The 14,944-nt window shown below is 33.4% G+C and overlaps 3 protein-coding genes across 3 annotated transcripts; 2 read left to right on the top strand and 1 right to left on the bottom strand.

Moving 5' to 3' along the window:
- Positions 1–6,316: 6,316 nt before the first annotated feature.
- CBG26275 lies at positions 6,317–6,407 on the bottom strand (the record flags this gene model as incomplete). Its single annotated transcript, XM_045244998.1, has 2 exons — positions 6,317–6,353; positions 6,388–6,407. The coding sequence occupies 2 exons, from the start codon at positions 6,405–6,407 to the stop codon at positions 6,317–6,319; spliced, it is 57 nt and encodes an 18-aa protein (XP_045099620.1).
- Positions 6,408–7,620: 1,213 nt separating this feature from the next.
- Cbr-cka-1 lies at positions 7,621–10,526 on the top strand (the record flags this gene model as incomplete). Its single annotated transcript, XM_002632771.2, has 10 exons — positions 7,621–7,758; positions 7,804–7,940; positions 7,986–8,137; positions 8,409–8,511; positions 8,558–8,668; positions 8,748–8,814; positions 8,872–8,979; positions 9,328–9,458; positions 9,712–9,859; positions 10,275–10,526. The coding sequence occupies 10 exons, from the start codon at positions 7,621–7,623 to the stop codon at positions 10,524–10,526; spliced, it is 1,347 nt and encodes a 448-aa protein (XP_002632817.2).
- Positions 10,527–13,172: 2,646 nt separating this feature from the next.
- Positions 13,173–13,649, top strand: CBG14999 (the record flags this gene model as incomplete). Its single annotated transcript, XM_045244997.1, has 2 exons — positions 13,173–13,378; positions 13,583–13,649. The coding sequence occupies 2 exons, from the start codon at positions 13,173–13,175 to the stop codon at positions 13,647–13,649; spliced, it is 273 nt and encodes a 90-aa protein (XP_045095593.1).
- Positions 13,650–14,944: the final 1,295 nt, after the last annotated feature.

The following is a 14,944-nucleotide window of genomic DNA, read 5'->3' as shown; positions in this document are numbered from 1 at the left end:
CAGAATTAAATATAGTGCAAAAATTTGATCATCTAATGTGAAATGGATGTCATCAAATCTATAAATTGTGATTATAAAATTTAGCCGTTCCAGGAAGTCTTGATTTTCCGATTTCAATTTTAAAAATTCATAGAAATCCAATTTAAATTTCTTCTGTTTTTCGAATGTAATGAGTAAAAGAAGAATGTTTTTCATTAATAGTAAGGTCTCCAAATTGTTTTGAAAATTTCGAAATCCGTTCAAAAATGTTCGGTTTCAAACGGTTTGAATCTATCAAAAAATTTAGAACTGATTGTTCCTTTGTGTGTTTTAAATCAATTTATCTTGTTTCCTGTGAAAGATATCAAAGAAAAGAACTGATAAATTATTTTACATGATTTCAAAAAATTTTTGTTAGTTCACCACTGTTTGATAGATTTTACAGGAACCGAGATAAATTCAGTCATAGTTGAAGTGACTATTGTGACCGTAATTTTTGAAAATTAATTTGCGAAGCGACAGTACACTAGTACACTAGATCTATTTTGAATAATTTTTCTGTTTCATGAAACAGGGATATTTGATATAAGCCTTTCAACAATTCTCCATCTTCATCAATCACTCCAAACCGCGTATTATTCATTTCTCTATGATTCATTATTTTTTGGACTTACCGGTTATCCTCTGGATCATCCGTTATCATCGTTGGCTGTTATTCTTATAATTCCAGATTCAAATTTATTTTTTGCCGTCATCATAGTGTAAAAATATGATCTTCCAAGCTGAACTACAGGCTTCCATGATTTCTGATTTAAAAATGTCATCATTTCAGTACGTTTAGATGTTCTGATCTCCAAAAAAATTTCTGTTTCTCAAATTTTATATGTAAAAAATAATTTTAGGAAATCATTGTTCTTACTTCACTTTGGAAAACTCAAATGTTTTTGTTTTTTTCAAGTGGAGTTAGCTATTGTTTATTTCATTTGAGGTCAACGTCGATTGGATTCTATAGGTCGGTATTTTTTTAAAGTATTGAAAAAACGTTGAAACATTTTTTTTCGGTTTCAAACGGTTCAAATCTACCAGAAATTTTCAACAGTTATTGCTTTTTGTCGTCGGAACCAGGCAGTTTATATCGTTTCCTATGAAAGATATCAAAGAATTGTCAACTGACGAAACGTTCATCAATATATCTAAAAATTGTGTCAGTTGACCAGGAACCAAGATAAATTTGATCAAAGTTTTAAGTCAGTTTTAACTTCACTATTTTTAGTTTTTTTTTAACTTTCTGCCCCAGTAAACCCAACCAAACATCTCCAGAAAATTAACATAATTTTCCCACAAATATATCTATTTCTCTGCCCTCTCTTCAAATTTTTTCTCTCTCTCTCTCTTTCTTTCTTTATATCTTATCAATGTGTCTTTTCCGTTCCATCAACTTCTTATCACAATTTCCCACGTCTCTGCACTTTTTCCTCTTTTTTCTGATATTTTTTCAATCCGATCCGCTTGAGCTTGTGATAAAAAGTGCAAGAAGTGTCAGACAGATTTTCTCAAGATTTTAGACTCATTAATCAACCAGGAGAATTCTCTAGAAGCTTATCTTTTTTACAGAGTTCCTTTTCTGAAAAGTTGTATAAAAATGGAGAGAATAGGAAGTTTTGAGAAAAAATTTTGCTTTTTCAATAAGTTTTCAATAGTACCTTGTTTCTTGTTTGAATTAGTAGGAAACGAAATTCCGATATTCAAGATGACCAATGTTTCAGTTTCGATAACTTTTTGAAACAGCATTGAATCATTTTTCGATTTCCTTGCTGTTCTCAGTTTTAATTCCAAATAGTTCAAAATCCTGATCCGATTAATCCAGGTCACTTGACCCTGGTGATAATCATCTGATCATTGTGAGATTTAAAGTTTTTTTAGTAATCTGATGTTGTTTACAAAAGATCTTGTATTTCTTGTTTTATCTGATCCGATCAGGTAAATATTTACCTGTTTCATGATCTTTGGATAGAAAAATTGGGAATTGATTTGAGAATTATATGTATACTCGCATTTTAAGCTCAGCTATCTCGATTCCTGTACGAGATATCAAAACGCGGTCAATTGATAAAATTTTTGCCATATTATTATGAACAAATTGTAGTCCAAAGGTTTTCGGTAGCTTTTATAGGAAGTGAGATAATTGACCTCAAAATTTAAAAACTTTGTAAATTTGAAATGGGAAGAAACATCACTAACCATAAGGAACAGTTGAACAATCAAAAAAGTTTCGTATGGACCCTTCTTTGATAACGTTTTAAGACATTAAAAATTCAGTATTCCAATTGTTGAAAATCTGAATCTCCGTATCAGGGTTGCAACGAAAAACAACCCTGTATCAGCATCGAATTAACTCGTAAAATCGGAAAAACTCTGCTAGAAGTTTTTAAATGTGAACGTTCTCGGCTGACAATTTGTATTCATCGTGTAACAGTTTCAAAACAAAAAATCTGCGCTCTTTCGCAATTTACTGAACGTCCAAGACAGAAAATTCACTGTTTCGTAACTCCAATAATTATTGTTTTGATAGTTTCAAAATAGTTTTACAACGTTTTAACTTTTAAAAGGTGCCCATTCTGAAAAAAAAAACCCATCCCAAAAAGAAATTTCTATAACATTGTCAACCTTTTTTGGTACCCAGCAACAATTTAAAACCTGAACACAAACATTTTTCAGCGATTTTCTGGATTTCACAACTTTTGAAAATCTTTTTTTGAGAACCTTCATGTTTTTTGTTTAGTTTTGAAGTCACAAAACATTTCGTTCGAGTTCATCAAAATTATTGAATCAAAGGAAGAAGTAAAAAGTTATGAAACCATTTTGAAACCACAAAATGTGTTTTTGTGTGTGTTTTTTTCAATCAAAATCTATAATTTTCACTGTTTCGTAATGTCTTTTACTGTAGGATTCATGCGTTTATGTTGATGCAATAGTTTTACACACAGTTACGCAATAGTTTTACACACCTTATACAGACAAAAAAAAAACAGTTTCCATGTCTGAAACGTTCTAGATGGTTACAAAATTTTTCACTTTTCCACTGAACACTCTCACAATGTTAGAGCCACAGAGGAAACTCCGATAAGTTTTAAAAATCTTCGAAACCTTTTTTTCAGAAATTGACATTTTTGCATTTGATATATTTTTATCTTTCGAAGGACTTCACAAAATTCACAGCTATGAATAATTTTTAACTTTTCTAATTTCTCGAGTTCGGTAAATACGCTCAATAGCATTTTTTAAATGTTTTGTGATTTCTATAAGCATTGTGTTAGTAGTTTTAAAGTGATATAGAGTTTCCTTTAACAGTTTTGCGCCTAAAACATTTCGAAAAGCCAAAAAATTTCGAAACTAAGATTTCTGCTTTCTACAAGTCTTTCTGCGTTTCACTACTATTCAAACATTTTTTTTGTGAATATACAATACATAATTTTTTAAATTACCGATGTTTTTGTTGGCTAATTTTTGAATTCTCCCATCGACCCATTAAATGAGAAATTTCCAATTATAAAGACATTTTGAAATCTCAAACATGTTAGTTTTCGAAATTGGTCGAAATTGAAAAGTGCGCTCTCTGGAACGTTTTCAACTGATCTAGACGGGAAAATTTTTGCACTGCTTCGAAATTTCTATACGATTAATCTAATAGTTCGCATAGTAATATATACGACAAGATGTTTGGGTCTGTACAGTTGTGGCTATCGTATCCCACTGCGACAGCGTAGCTCAGTTGGAAGCTTTAAAATTTTGCCCGAAAGTTCAATTCTCTGGGACGCTTATATGAACCGAATTTTAAGACAATCATTTTTCAGTTTCAACTTCTCCATATCTTCCAAAAACTTTGACCTATTTTCTGTTGAATTTTTAATGTTTCACTTTTTGAGTTTTTCAAACCAATAAATCCCTCCCAATGTACTCCCCCCATTTCTCTCGTCACTTTTATATACTTTTTGTGCGGAGAGTTTCTATTTGAATATCACTTGAAAATCTCCCCCTACTATCTCTTCCACCCGAACACACACAAGATATAGTCTCTCTTTATCTCCGATTTCCTATATTTTAGTACAAAACTTTTGTGAAAAAGTTCCGGTACTTTTTGTTCTAGGTTACAAGAGATAGATCGTAGTGTAGTGCACCAAAAAACTATTTTCCTGGCTATTTTTAGAATTTTTCAATAAGAAATGGATGAACTATCTAATAAGCAGTCACTTCCTATCAGATTTTATCAAAACCACTAAACTTTTAAAAGACCTTTCTGAAATAGTAAAGTTTTGAGAAAAAAATTCTTCGAAAATTATCCTTTATCATTGGAGCGCAATTGCATGTTTGGTTTTTGTAATATTCTGATAGTGAGATAATTGAAAATCAGTGAAACATCCACCCATCAAAAAAACCAACAATTTTTGTCCTATCCTTATAATATGAGAAACAGAAAAGATTTTGGGTTTTCTTTTGATTTTGAGAGCATGCATTTCTACGTGATGGTGTAGAGTGATCGGTGTTTACACATTCCCAATTCTCATGGGACTACCGTACCCCATTCATGCTCGTCAAGGGTCGAAGCGATGCGGCTGCGTAGCTCCAGCCCTGCGCCTTTAATTCTTTTGCTGCGAATTCAGGTCCTTGCGGTTATTTTTTCTCTGTAATGTTGGTTTTAGCTTTGTCCTAATAGTTTTTCTTCTATCCATTATTCGACTCATTATAGCCTCTCAAAATTTCCCACTTTTTTGAACAAGCTGAAACGTTTTTTATTATTTTTGTATTAGTTACTCAGTTTTTCTATTATTATACTTAGTTTTTCTCTTTGTATGTAAACATCAGGAAACGGCAGATTTGAGTTCAAAAGAAAAAAACCATACTAATGTTTCATTCTAAAGATCTATCCTATCTCTAGGCCAGAATTTTCAGGATTCGTTTTACATGGTCAAGTCTTGCAATTTTTTATTTAGAAAAAAAACTTGAGTCCCAGCTTCCATTAATAAGGTTTCAAGATAGAATTACATCTAGAGAAAGATTATGGATTCGATTGCCAATTATCAAAAACATCCAAAGTTTACAAAGCTTTTGAAACAGTCAAAATATAAAATTATCGAGGAAATCCTTGTCTTCAATTAGCTTTCTCTATTTTATTTGAATTTTTTTCAAAACTTGGGATTCCTCAAAATAAAAAATGTTTCAAAGTCTCAATATTTTCAGTCAAAAACTGATGTGTACATTGGAACATGCAGAAATATTTATTACTTTTACCTATTTTCAGTCGAAATTTGTAAACTTCGGATGTCTAAAAAATATGATATCAATAGTTAGATGAGACTGAAAATTTTAGAATACACTGAACAGAAATAGGGCTTCAGTTTTGTAGGGTAGTTTTGGTACTCGGTTGGTTTTAAGCGGTATATCTCACTTGGATGAGTTTTTACAAAAAAGTTGTCAACTACAAAATTGAAGATTTATTTTAGTTCAGTGAACCCTCAAATTTGAGAAAATCTGAAAATTTTGGAACCTATTTTTTGGGATTCCAAAGGTATTATACAGAGAAAGTCAAAATAAGATTTTTTTTGTGCTTTTCAAAAATTCAACCTAGTCGTATTATAAATCATTTTAAAGATGGGGGGACATAAAAAAATATGTTCTTGAAATTCCGTTCAAAGATGCCCCTCGAGGAGTTGAACTTGTGAGGGCGATGATTGAGGGTGCGGAGCCGCTACCGACTGAGCCACGCGGGCAGAGAGAAAGCGCAGGCTCGATTGCATACATGAAGGCGAGGACGACAGCTGTACGCAGAGTTGCGTTAAGCGTTGTACACCGTCACGGTAGAATGCATACTCTAGCTACAAAAAAACTACGAAAAATCTCCTGTCCCCCCACCTTTAAAGAAAATTTTGAGGTTTACATTTTGCAATAAAAACCACTGATTATTCTTGAGTTTGAAGTGAGTTATGGTTTGATCAACTATATGCTCAAAATATAATTTTGGAAAAGCACTATAAAACTTTGAATATAAAGTATTCTATCCATGTTTTGTATCAATTTGAAGAACATTTTGAGAGCTACATTTTGCAATAAAAATCAATTCGAAATCTTCATTCTAAAGAAAGTTACAATCTTCTTAAAACTAATTAGTTACTCCTCCCATTTTCCCTCTCATATATCACCTCCTCGTCCCATTACATTTTCAATTCTCTTTGTTCTCCTCCCTCAATTTCATCCTTCTTTTGTCATTCCTCTCCGGCAAAACCATCCGATCAGTTTTCTCTGTCTGCGCGCTCCTCATATCTCATGCTCTCTCTCTCTTTTAAACTTTCTGATCTGCGTTTCTCATTCTCTTTCCTCTCGGTTTTTCCGTTCGTCACACTCTTTTTTCGCATATATATTTTTTCCGGCATTTTTCCAAAAACTAGAAAACCAGAATTTTAGATCAAAATGTACTTTTGCTCCTGACCAGGAACTATTTTTCGACTAATCTATTTTTGAATTTGAATTTTTTTATTTTTTCAAAATTGGAAATTTTCAAAAATTCTAGAAAAGTGTTATGACTCATTACAAATATCAGCGAAAAATATATAAAAAACTAATATAAATTTTTTGCCTGCGTCTCTCACTCTCTCACACTCTCTCACTCTCTTTCTCTGATATTCCAAGACATAACACACCTGCATTTCTAATTTAGTCTCGTCAAAAAAAAAAATTTTCCCGTTTTCTTTCGGGAAAAGGAAAACGAAATTTGTCGTATTTTTATGGTTTTTATGACGACATGAATTATTGTGTGCGACAGGAAAATCCAACTGGTTTTCCTTTTTTTCTATTTATGTCAAAAAAAATTTTCATTTTTACGGTTTTTTGCCGATTTTGACATCAATTTTTAATGCAAAATCAGCTGGGTTTTTTGCTTGAAAATACATAATTTAGGTTAAATGCGCTTCACCGAACTTTCAACAATTTTTAGAGGGAATTCAATTTTTCCGAATTTTAAGCAAAATTTATCCCGAAAAAACCTTTTTTTCGATTTTCCGGAGGCGCGACAATTTTCCAGGGGCAATTTTCGTGCCAAATTTTGTTTTTTTTTTATTTTGATTCGAAAATTGGGCATATTTTTTGACATAAATGTGTTTTGACACTATAAAAATCACCTGGAAACTGGGAATTCGTTGCTTTCCTTCTTTTTTTATTTTGTGAAATTTGTTTGAAGGTGAAATTTTCGGAAATTTTCAGTTTAAGAGCTTGTTTTTTCGCTGAAAATCGATAAAAAATGAATTTTCGGCGAAAATAAATTCGAAAGTCCCTCCAATTAGCTATGCATATTCGCTTCGTTGCACTCCTTGCAAAAACAGAGGGAAAATCAAATTTTCAAATTTATTTTTCAAATTTCCCTCCAATTAACTCTGCATGTTCGCTCTATCGCACTTTCTTCAAAATTAGAGGAAAAATCGAAATTTTAAATTTCTTTTTTGAATTTCCCTCCAATTAAGTATGCATCATCGCTCCATTGAACTTTCTTCGAAATCCGAGGGAAAATTGAATTTTCAAAAAGTTTTTCCTGAATTTTCGCCATTTTTCCCCATTTTTTCACAATTTTCGCCAAAAATTTTTTTTTTGCAGATGGTATCGCTGGAAGTACCTACAGAAACGCCTGGAAACTCGCGTCGCGCTGCTTCCGAAGAATGCGAAATCGCGTTTTCGCACGATGATCCAACGTTGATGTGGAAAGATCGGACGACAGAATGCGTTGATTTGAAAGTGATTTTGAGCGGGAAATTCGAATCTTTGAAACCAAATTTTCAGAAAGTCTTCTCGAAATTCGATTCATCGGCACCGATTAGCGGCGAGATTTTGTTCCGAGCGCGTTTCCTGTGTGCAAAATATCTGGGCGGTGCTTGGCGAAAAGTGAAAATTGAGGATTTCAGAATCAGAGCTATAACGTAAGCTAGAAAAGGAAAAAAAATCAATTATCGATTTTTTTGCAGCGGTGGAATGTCAAATTTGCTGTTTTTGGTTGAGCTGCCCGCGAAAATTCAGCCGACACAGATGGAGCCGGAAAAAGCGTTGCTCAGAGTTCATTGTCAATCAGATATCGATCAATTGTTGTCGGAATCTGTCGTTTTTACGCTTTTATCGGGTAAGGAGAGGGGTAAATGCGCTCCAATGAAGAATTCGGCGTTTGTTCAGTGGAGCGCGTTTGCGCTGTGGCAAAATTTTTAACAATTTGTCAGCGATTTATCTCATTTTTTCGAATAGTTCGTAAAAAACACAAAAATCGATGAAATTATGATAAAAAATCGGTGTTTCAAAAAATTCAAAAAAAAAATTTTCCGAAATTTTTCTGAAAATCGATTTTTCAGAAAATACAAAACTTGTAAAATTAAAAAAAACAATAATTTTATTCTCAGAAAGAAATCTTGGCCCAAAAATGCTCGGCGTGTTCCCGGGCGGCCGATTCGAACAGTTCATCCCAAGCAGAGCTCTCCAATGCCTCGAAATCAGCAAGCCGGGGTAATTATCGATTTTTCCGGAAAAATCGATAATTGATTTTTTCCAGACTATCCAAATTGATTGCTCCAATCGTGGCGAGAGTTCACACACTGGATGCGCCGATTCCAAAGGAGCCGCAGACACTTCAAACTGCTAGACAGTGGTTGGACAGATTCAAGTAGGTCGAAAATTCAAAAAAATAATTTTTGGCGCGAAATCCAAAAATTCAAATTTTTCCAAAAAATCGATTTTTTCAGAAAAACGCCTGCCGGCGAACGACCGATTGAGATGTACTTGACACGTGCCGATGTTCCGGAATCTGATGTAAAATTTTCAAAAAAATTCTAGAAAATTCCAAAAAAAATCCCTAAAAAGTTTCAGTATCCGACGACGATTACGGTTGCTCAGCTCGAGCGAGAGCTCAATTTTGTCGAATTTTTCCTGCAACACAGTAATAGTCCAGTGGTGTTTTCGCATAATGATTTGCAGGTAGGAATGGGAGATTGGGCGGGAATTTGAATTTTTAAACTTAAAAAAAACTTTAGAAAAAAAATTTGTTTTTTGGAAATTTTGAAAAAAACATTCAAAAAACTTAATTTTTCGAAAAAATTGAAAGTTTTAAAATTTCGAAAACATTTTTTTCGAAATTTTCTCAAAAATCAATATGTTTCTAAATTTTGAACACTAAAAATCGCAAAAAATGCGCTCTACAACTCCCAAAAACTCAATTTTTCCTTCAAAAAAAATTCGAATTCTTGTCAGAAAGTGCGCTCCGTCTCACTAAAGTTCGGTGGAGCGCATTTGCCAATATCAAAAATCGATTTTTCGATATTTCAGGAAGGAAATTTCCTCCTTATCGACGGATATCAATTAGCCGACGATGGTACCGTACTCACTGCCGATGGAAAACCCACCGACGAGGATCCCCTGTCACTTATTGATTTTGAATACTGTAGCTATAATTATAGGTAATTAAGCATTAATTCGGCAGTTAATTGGCGATGGCCTAACTTTTGCAAGTTGAGTTTTCTAGGCCACCATGCTAAAATGGCCTAAAAGTGTTCTGATATGCATTTGATAAGTTTTCCAGGTCATTTTGACGTGGTGGCCTAACTTTTGCAAATTGAGTTTTCTAGGCCACCATGCTAAAATGACCTAGAAATGACCTAATATTGACCGGGTGAGCTTTCTAGGCCACTATAAAAAATCGATTTTTTGCAGAGGATTCGATTTGGGCAATCATTTCTGTGAATATGGATACGATTACAATGAATCCGAGCCACCGTACTACAAAATTCATCAGCATTTCTTCGATGTGGAAGACGAGCGGAAAGTGTTTTGTGAGGCGTATTTGGATGAGGTTTATAAGGTACGGTTGGTTTAGCGCGAAATTTGAAATTTTTGAAAAATTCAAAAATTCAGATTTTTTAGGTCGTGACCTAAATTTTTCTAAGCCATGACCTAGATTTTTTCAGGTCCTGACCTAGTGTTTTTACGTCGTGACCTAGATTTCTTTAAGTCGTGACCTAGATTTTTAAGGTCATGACCTACATTTTTCTAGGTCATGACCTAGATTTTTTAAGGTGATGACCTAAATTTCTCAAAAATTTTTTTTCGAAAAATTCAAATTTTTGCAACTTTTCAATTTTCCGAAAATCGATTTTTTTTTCAATAAAAAAAAATCGAAAATTCAAATTATTCTCAAATTTTAGTACATTTTTGGCCACAAGATTCCAAAAATTCAAATTCCCGCCTACCCAAAGTCCCCAATCTCAGTTTTGCAGATGCGCTCCAGCGGCGACAATCCGCATTTTCCATCAGATCTGGTTACTGGTGATCGTGAGAAGGATCTTCAGAAAATCATCGAAGAATCGATTCTTTTTATGCCAGTTTCCAATATTTTCTGGGTCTGTTGGTCGCTGATTAACGCTGAGGAATCGTCGATTTCATTCGATTATGGAGCATACGGACGGGACCGTTTGGCACTTTATTTCCATCAGAAAAAGGCTCTCGAAAAGTATCTGAACAATTTGTGATTTTATTGATTTATTGATTTTTTTGTACTCGATTTTTTATTGTTTTTTTTTATCTGTCAAATTATATATAAGTGCCTTTTTGTGATAATTCCGCTAATTGTTTTGTTTTGGCTAGATTTTTTGCTTCTGCTTTTTTTCAAATAAATTCTTGTACATTCCAGGAAATTGGATTTTTTAAATTTCTTGTGAAATTCAGATTTTTTTAAAATTTGACTTTGTAAAATTCAAATTTCAAAATTGCAGATTTTTCAAAAAATTGGATTTTTTTTAATTTCAAAAATGTTGGCTTTCCTAAATTTTTTTTTTTTTTTGAAAAACCTATAACTTTCAAATATTTTGAACGAATCTAAAATCGAAGTTCTGGGAATTTTTTAGAATTTTCGACAGAAAATTCTGTTCGGAAGAAAACAAAATTTCGGGCGAAATCTACTGTATCGATGCGTTTTTCTCGATGAAGGAATTTTTTTTGAATTTTTTCTTTATTTTTATGCCAATCTACATGCATTTCTGCACATTTTGATGCAATAAAAAATTTCACCGTACACCACCTTAAATTCGGAAGATATTCGATGAAAAATTACCAAAAAACTGCATCGCTAAAATACCGTCGAAAAATTACGCGGCGCCTTTGCGGAAAAGGGCGGATCGCTCCGCCCCCTTGTTTACTTGTTTGTTTGTGTGTTCACCGGTGCGATCTTTTTGAATTGACAATAAGAGTGCTGAGTCGACTCGAAAATCGATGATGTTTGTCGACTTTGAAAATCGACACAGTCGACATTCAACAATTCGACAAGGCTATTTGTCGATGAAAATCGAACTTTTCGTTGTCGATTTTTGTCGACTTTAAGTCGACGAAAGTCGACGAAAATCGATTCTTGTCGATTTTGCGTCGACTTAAAATCGACAGAAAAAACGACAAAAGTCGACAAAAAATCGACTTTTCCGGACTTCAAAGTAAAATTTCACCTCGAGAAAATTTATTTCTAATTTTTTTTGGGTAGAGTAGCAACTTTATTTTTATGAGTAAAAAAACAAATAGTGTACTTTTCAGCATGCGCCTTTAAACTACAGTATTCTTTTTTACACTAAATTCGATAGAATTTGTTTCGTTTCTCATCAATTTTTTGGCGAATTTTCACGATTTTCCGTTACAGAATGGCAGCTGATATCAAAAATATAACCGAAAAATTCAAAAAGTTATCGATTGATCCAGTTTACGATACGAACTGGTGTGATATGCCGGTGGAAATCAAATTGGAGTGTATCGGGAAAATGGAATTCGCGGAGAGGTAATTAGGTAGTTCGGAAAACCTTTCTGAGCCATAAACAAGCCACGATTAAACTAAAAAAGGTGTCCGATTAGCCACGGCTGAAAAAGTTTATAAAGGGCTTAGAATAAAATTATCCATTGCTCGAAAAAGTTTGAAAGTGCTAATAATAATAGTTTTACGGTTGCTTAAAAAAGTTAGAGAAGGGCTTAGAAAAGTTTTTTGATACTTAAAAAAGTTTATTCGTTGCTTAAAAAAGTTGTTTTACTGCTAAAAAGGTTTTATCGTTTCTACTAAAGGTTTAAACTATTGATTCTTTTGAAGATGGATTTTCAGAAAATACATTCATTAGAGAAAAAGAAATTAACAAAAAAAAACAAGAACATTTAAACTGAAGTGGAATCTCGTTCCCGAAACATCTCTGAACCTCAGATCGTAGCGCATCCCCGTTGTTACCAGTTTAATATTATATCCTCCTGAAGATATTTAAAATTTTTAGAAATAGATATTGAGAGCTACAACTCACTGTTATCGAAGACATTCTCTTCTGATTCATATGTATTTTCGATAGCTCAGGTAAACGATTCTGAATTAGATCTGACTTCATTCTGAATTAGATCTAATAACTCGAAATTCTGAATTAGATCTAATAACTCGAAATTCTGAATTAGATCTGAGTTCATTCGGAATTAGATCTGGACTAGATCTAATACCGAAGTTGACACGAGAAATGCGCCAGTGACTCAGTTGGCGCGGATGAATTTTTTTTTTTGTTTTTTAACCCATATTTATTTTCTTCAATAATATGAATTTTTCTCTCAAATTTTTGCAGTTTTTCACCTGATTTTTTTCCTAGAAATCAGTAACTAGTCAAATGTAACTGTATTGAACATATTTTCATGAAAAAAAAAAAACTGTTTCAATTCAAATATTGAAGACATGACACGATATCGAATCAAGAAAAAAGAGGTAGAAGCATCAACGAGGAGAAGGCTGAAGGCGTTGAAGATGACGATTCGAAGCGAATTCAACGCCGGCACTGTCGGAGACGGCGGCGGAGGCAGTGAAGAAGATGAAGAGTTTGGAAAAATTGAAACGAATTCTCCCGGTGATGTGTTTTTGGGGGATTAAAACTTTTTAAAAACATTTTTTTAAACGATCGATCGACGGAATTTTCCGTTTTTGTGAGGGGTTTTCGAGAATTTCTAGAAAATTGCGTATAAAAGAGCATATTGTCTAAGATTGTCAGAGAAACTATTGTGATCGAAAATTTGATTGGTTGCCAGAGGTGCTCGGTCCCAACAAAATTCGCATTTTCTGCCCCACGGCCCCGATTCCTGACTTGAATGGTATCAAACTACCTTCGAAATTCGCTTGCATGTCCAACGCCAATCATCGTGTGACCGGTACCGAGAAAGCATTGGTTTGTAAGGCAATCACATATCATTGTTTCTCTTTATCAATTCAGACTTTCGAAACGAGACTTGTAGCATTAGCAATGTCAGCAGAACATTTGACTGGTGTCGCTTCTGCAATAATTCTCAGTGTTCATGTGTTGTATCAGTTGATGGTGTCCTACTTATTGTGAGTTTCTGAAAATTGAAAAAGTTCCATGAAGTTGGTTATCAATAATCATTGTGATGTCTCGTAGCTAATAAATTACTATTCGTTTCAAATGCTTTATCAACCCTAAATGGTTTTGCCTTGCCTAAATTGAAAAACCTACGACTTGTGCACTGAGACATGAAAAAATCAATTCTACATTCACTCCGAAAAATTATATTTCAGGAACCAATCAAGAGAAGACATGCGAAGAATCGACAAACAGCGCACCAGTGGACCCAATGATGCTTAGACCACCCTTGTCTCCCCTCTTCTACCCTTTTCCTCCAGCTCCAATGGCTCCTTGTTAATCATTTTTCAACTTTTTTTCTATCTTTTTCTTCTAAATCACATTTTCATTCTTTTCCCTGTTATCTCATCATTTACTGTTGTCAGTGCTTTGTTCTGATCTCATTTACAAAATCCATTTCATTTGTATCCCAACTCATTTGGTTTTTTTTCCTTTTTTATTATTATCTGGTTTTTTCTCCTTTTTTAAATAAATTTTATCATAAAAATCAAAAATAAATGAAGCAACCGGCGATAAAAAAGAAAACAAAATTTGAAAAGCGCGCGCTACGATGCTCCGAAATCCCGCCGGCCTGTTCGGAATTAGATCTAATTCGTTCGTAGTTCATTCGGTGTTCGTTCGGAATTAGATCTGACTTCATTCTGTATTAGATCATGCCACTTCTATTTACGAACAAACCCAGATCTAATTCCGAATGAAGTCAGATCTAATTCAGAATCGTTTACCTGAGAGTGTCTTTGGAGCAGGTTCATGTGATCGCGATCATGATCTAGTCTTCCTCATATTGGTGTAACACGATTTTCCAAATTGTCGCTTTAAAAGTTTGAAGTTTCTACTTGTCTGAAATTATGATAGGTAAATTTATTTTTTACTAAAACTAGCGAACCGTAGGCTAAATTACTCCGTTCTGACGGCAGGATTGAATTCTCATTAAATGATTCATCGTGACGTTATTTCGATGCTAGTTCTTGAGCAATAGATTATGATTCCAGGAGATAGTGATTTGGATCTTCTCTCAAATAAGCATTTTACGACTTTCAAACATATGGAAACGAACAAAAAATTAAAAGATGATAAAAATGAAACAAAATTAGGTAAAATAATTTTTAAAAACAGAATAAATCTTTCGAAAAGCCAGAAAAGTTTTAATAAGGCTCAGAAAGGTTTGAAAAGTTAAAGGGGGGCTTCTTCGACAGAAACTTGAACATATTTTTGACATACTGAAAAGATGGGAAAACTCAAGCTAATGCTTCGAAAATATAGATACCAAAACACAAAAAAACCTTTAAAAATCGTAACAGTTAAGTTGGGGGTTATTACTATGCTAATTCTTGAGACAATAGATTATGATTCCAGGAGATAGTGATTTGGATCTTCTATCAAATAAGCATTTTACGACTTTCAAACATATGGAAACGAACAAAAAATTAAAAGATGATAAAAATGAAACAAAATTAGGTAAAATAATTTTTAAAAACAGAATAAATCTTTCGAAAAGCCAGAAAAGTTTTAATAAG

The sequence above is a fragment of the Caenorhabditis briggsae genome (genome assembly GCF_000004555.2).
Source record: "Caenorhabditis briggsae complete genome, chrIV, whole genome shotgun sequence".
Lineage (NCBI taxonomy): Eukaryota > Metazoa > Nematoda > Chromadorea > Rhabditida > Rhabditidae > Caenorhabditis > Caenorhabditis briggsae.
The sequence above is the reverse complement of the archived record's forward strand: the minus strand, read 5'-3'. Positions and strand labels throughout refer to the sequence as shown.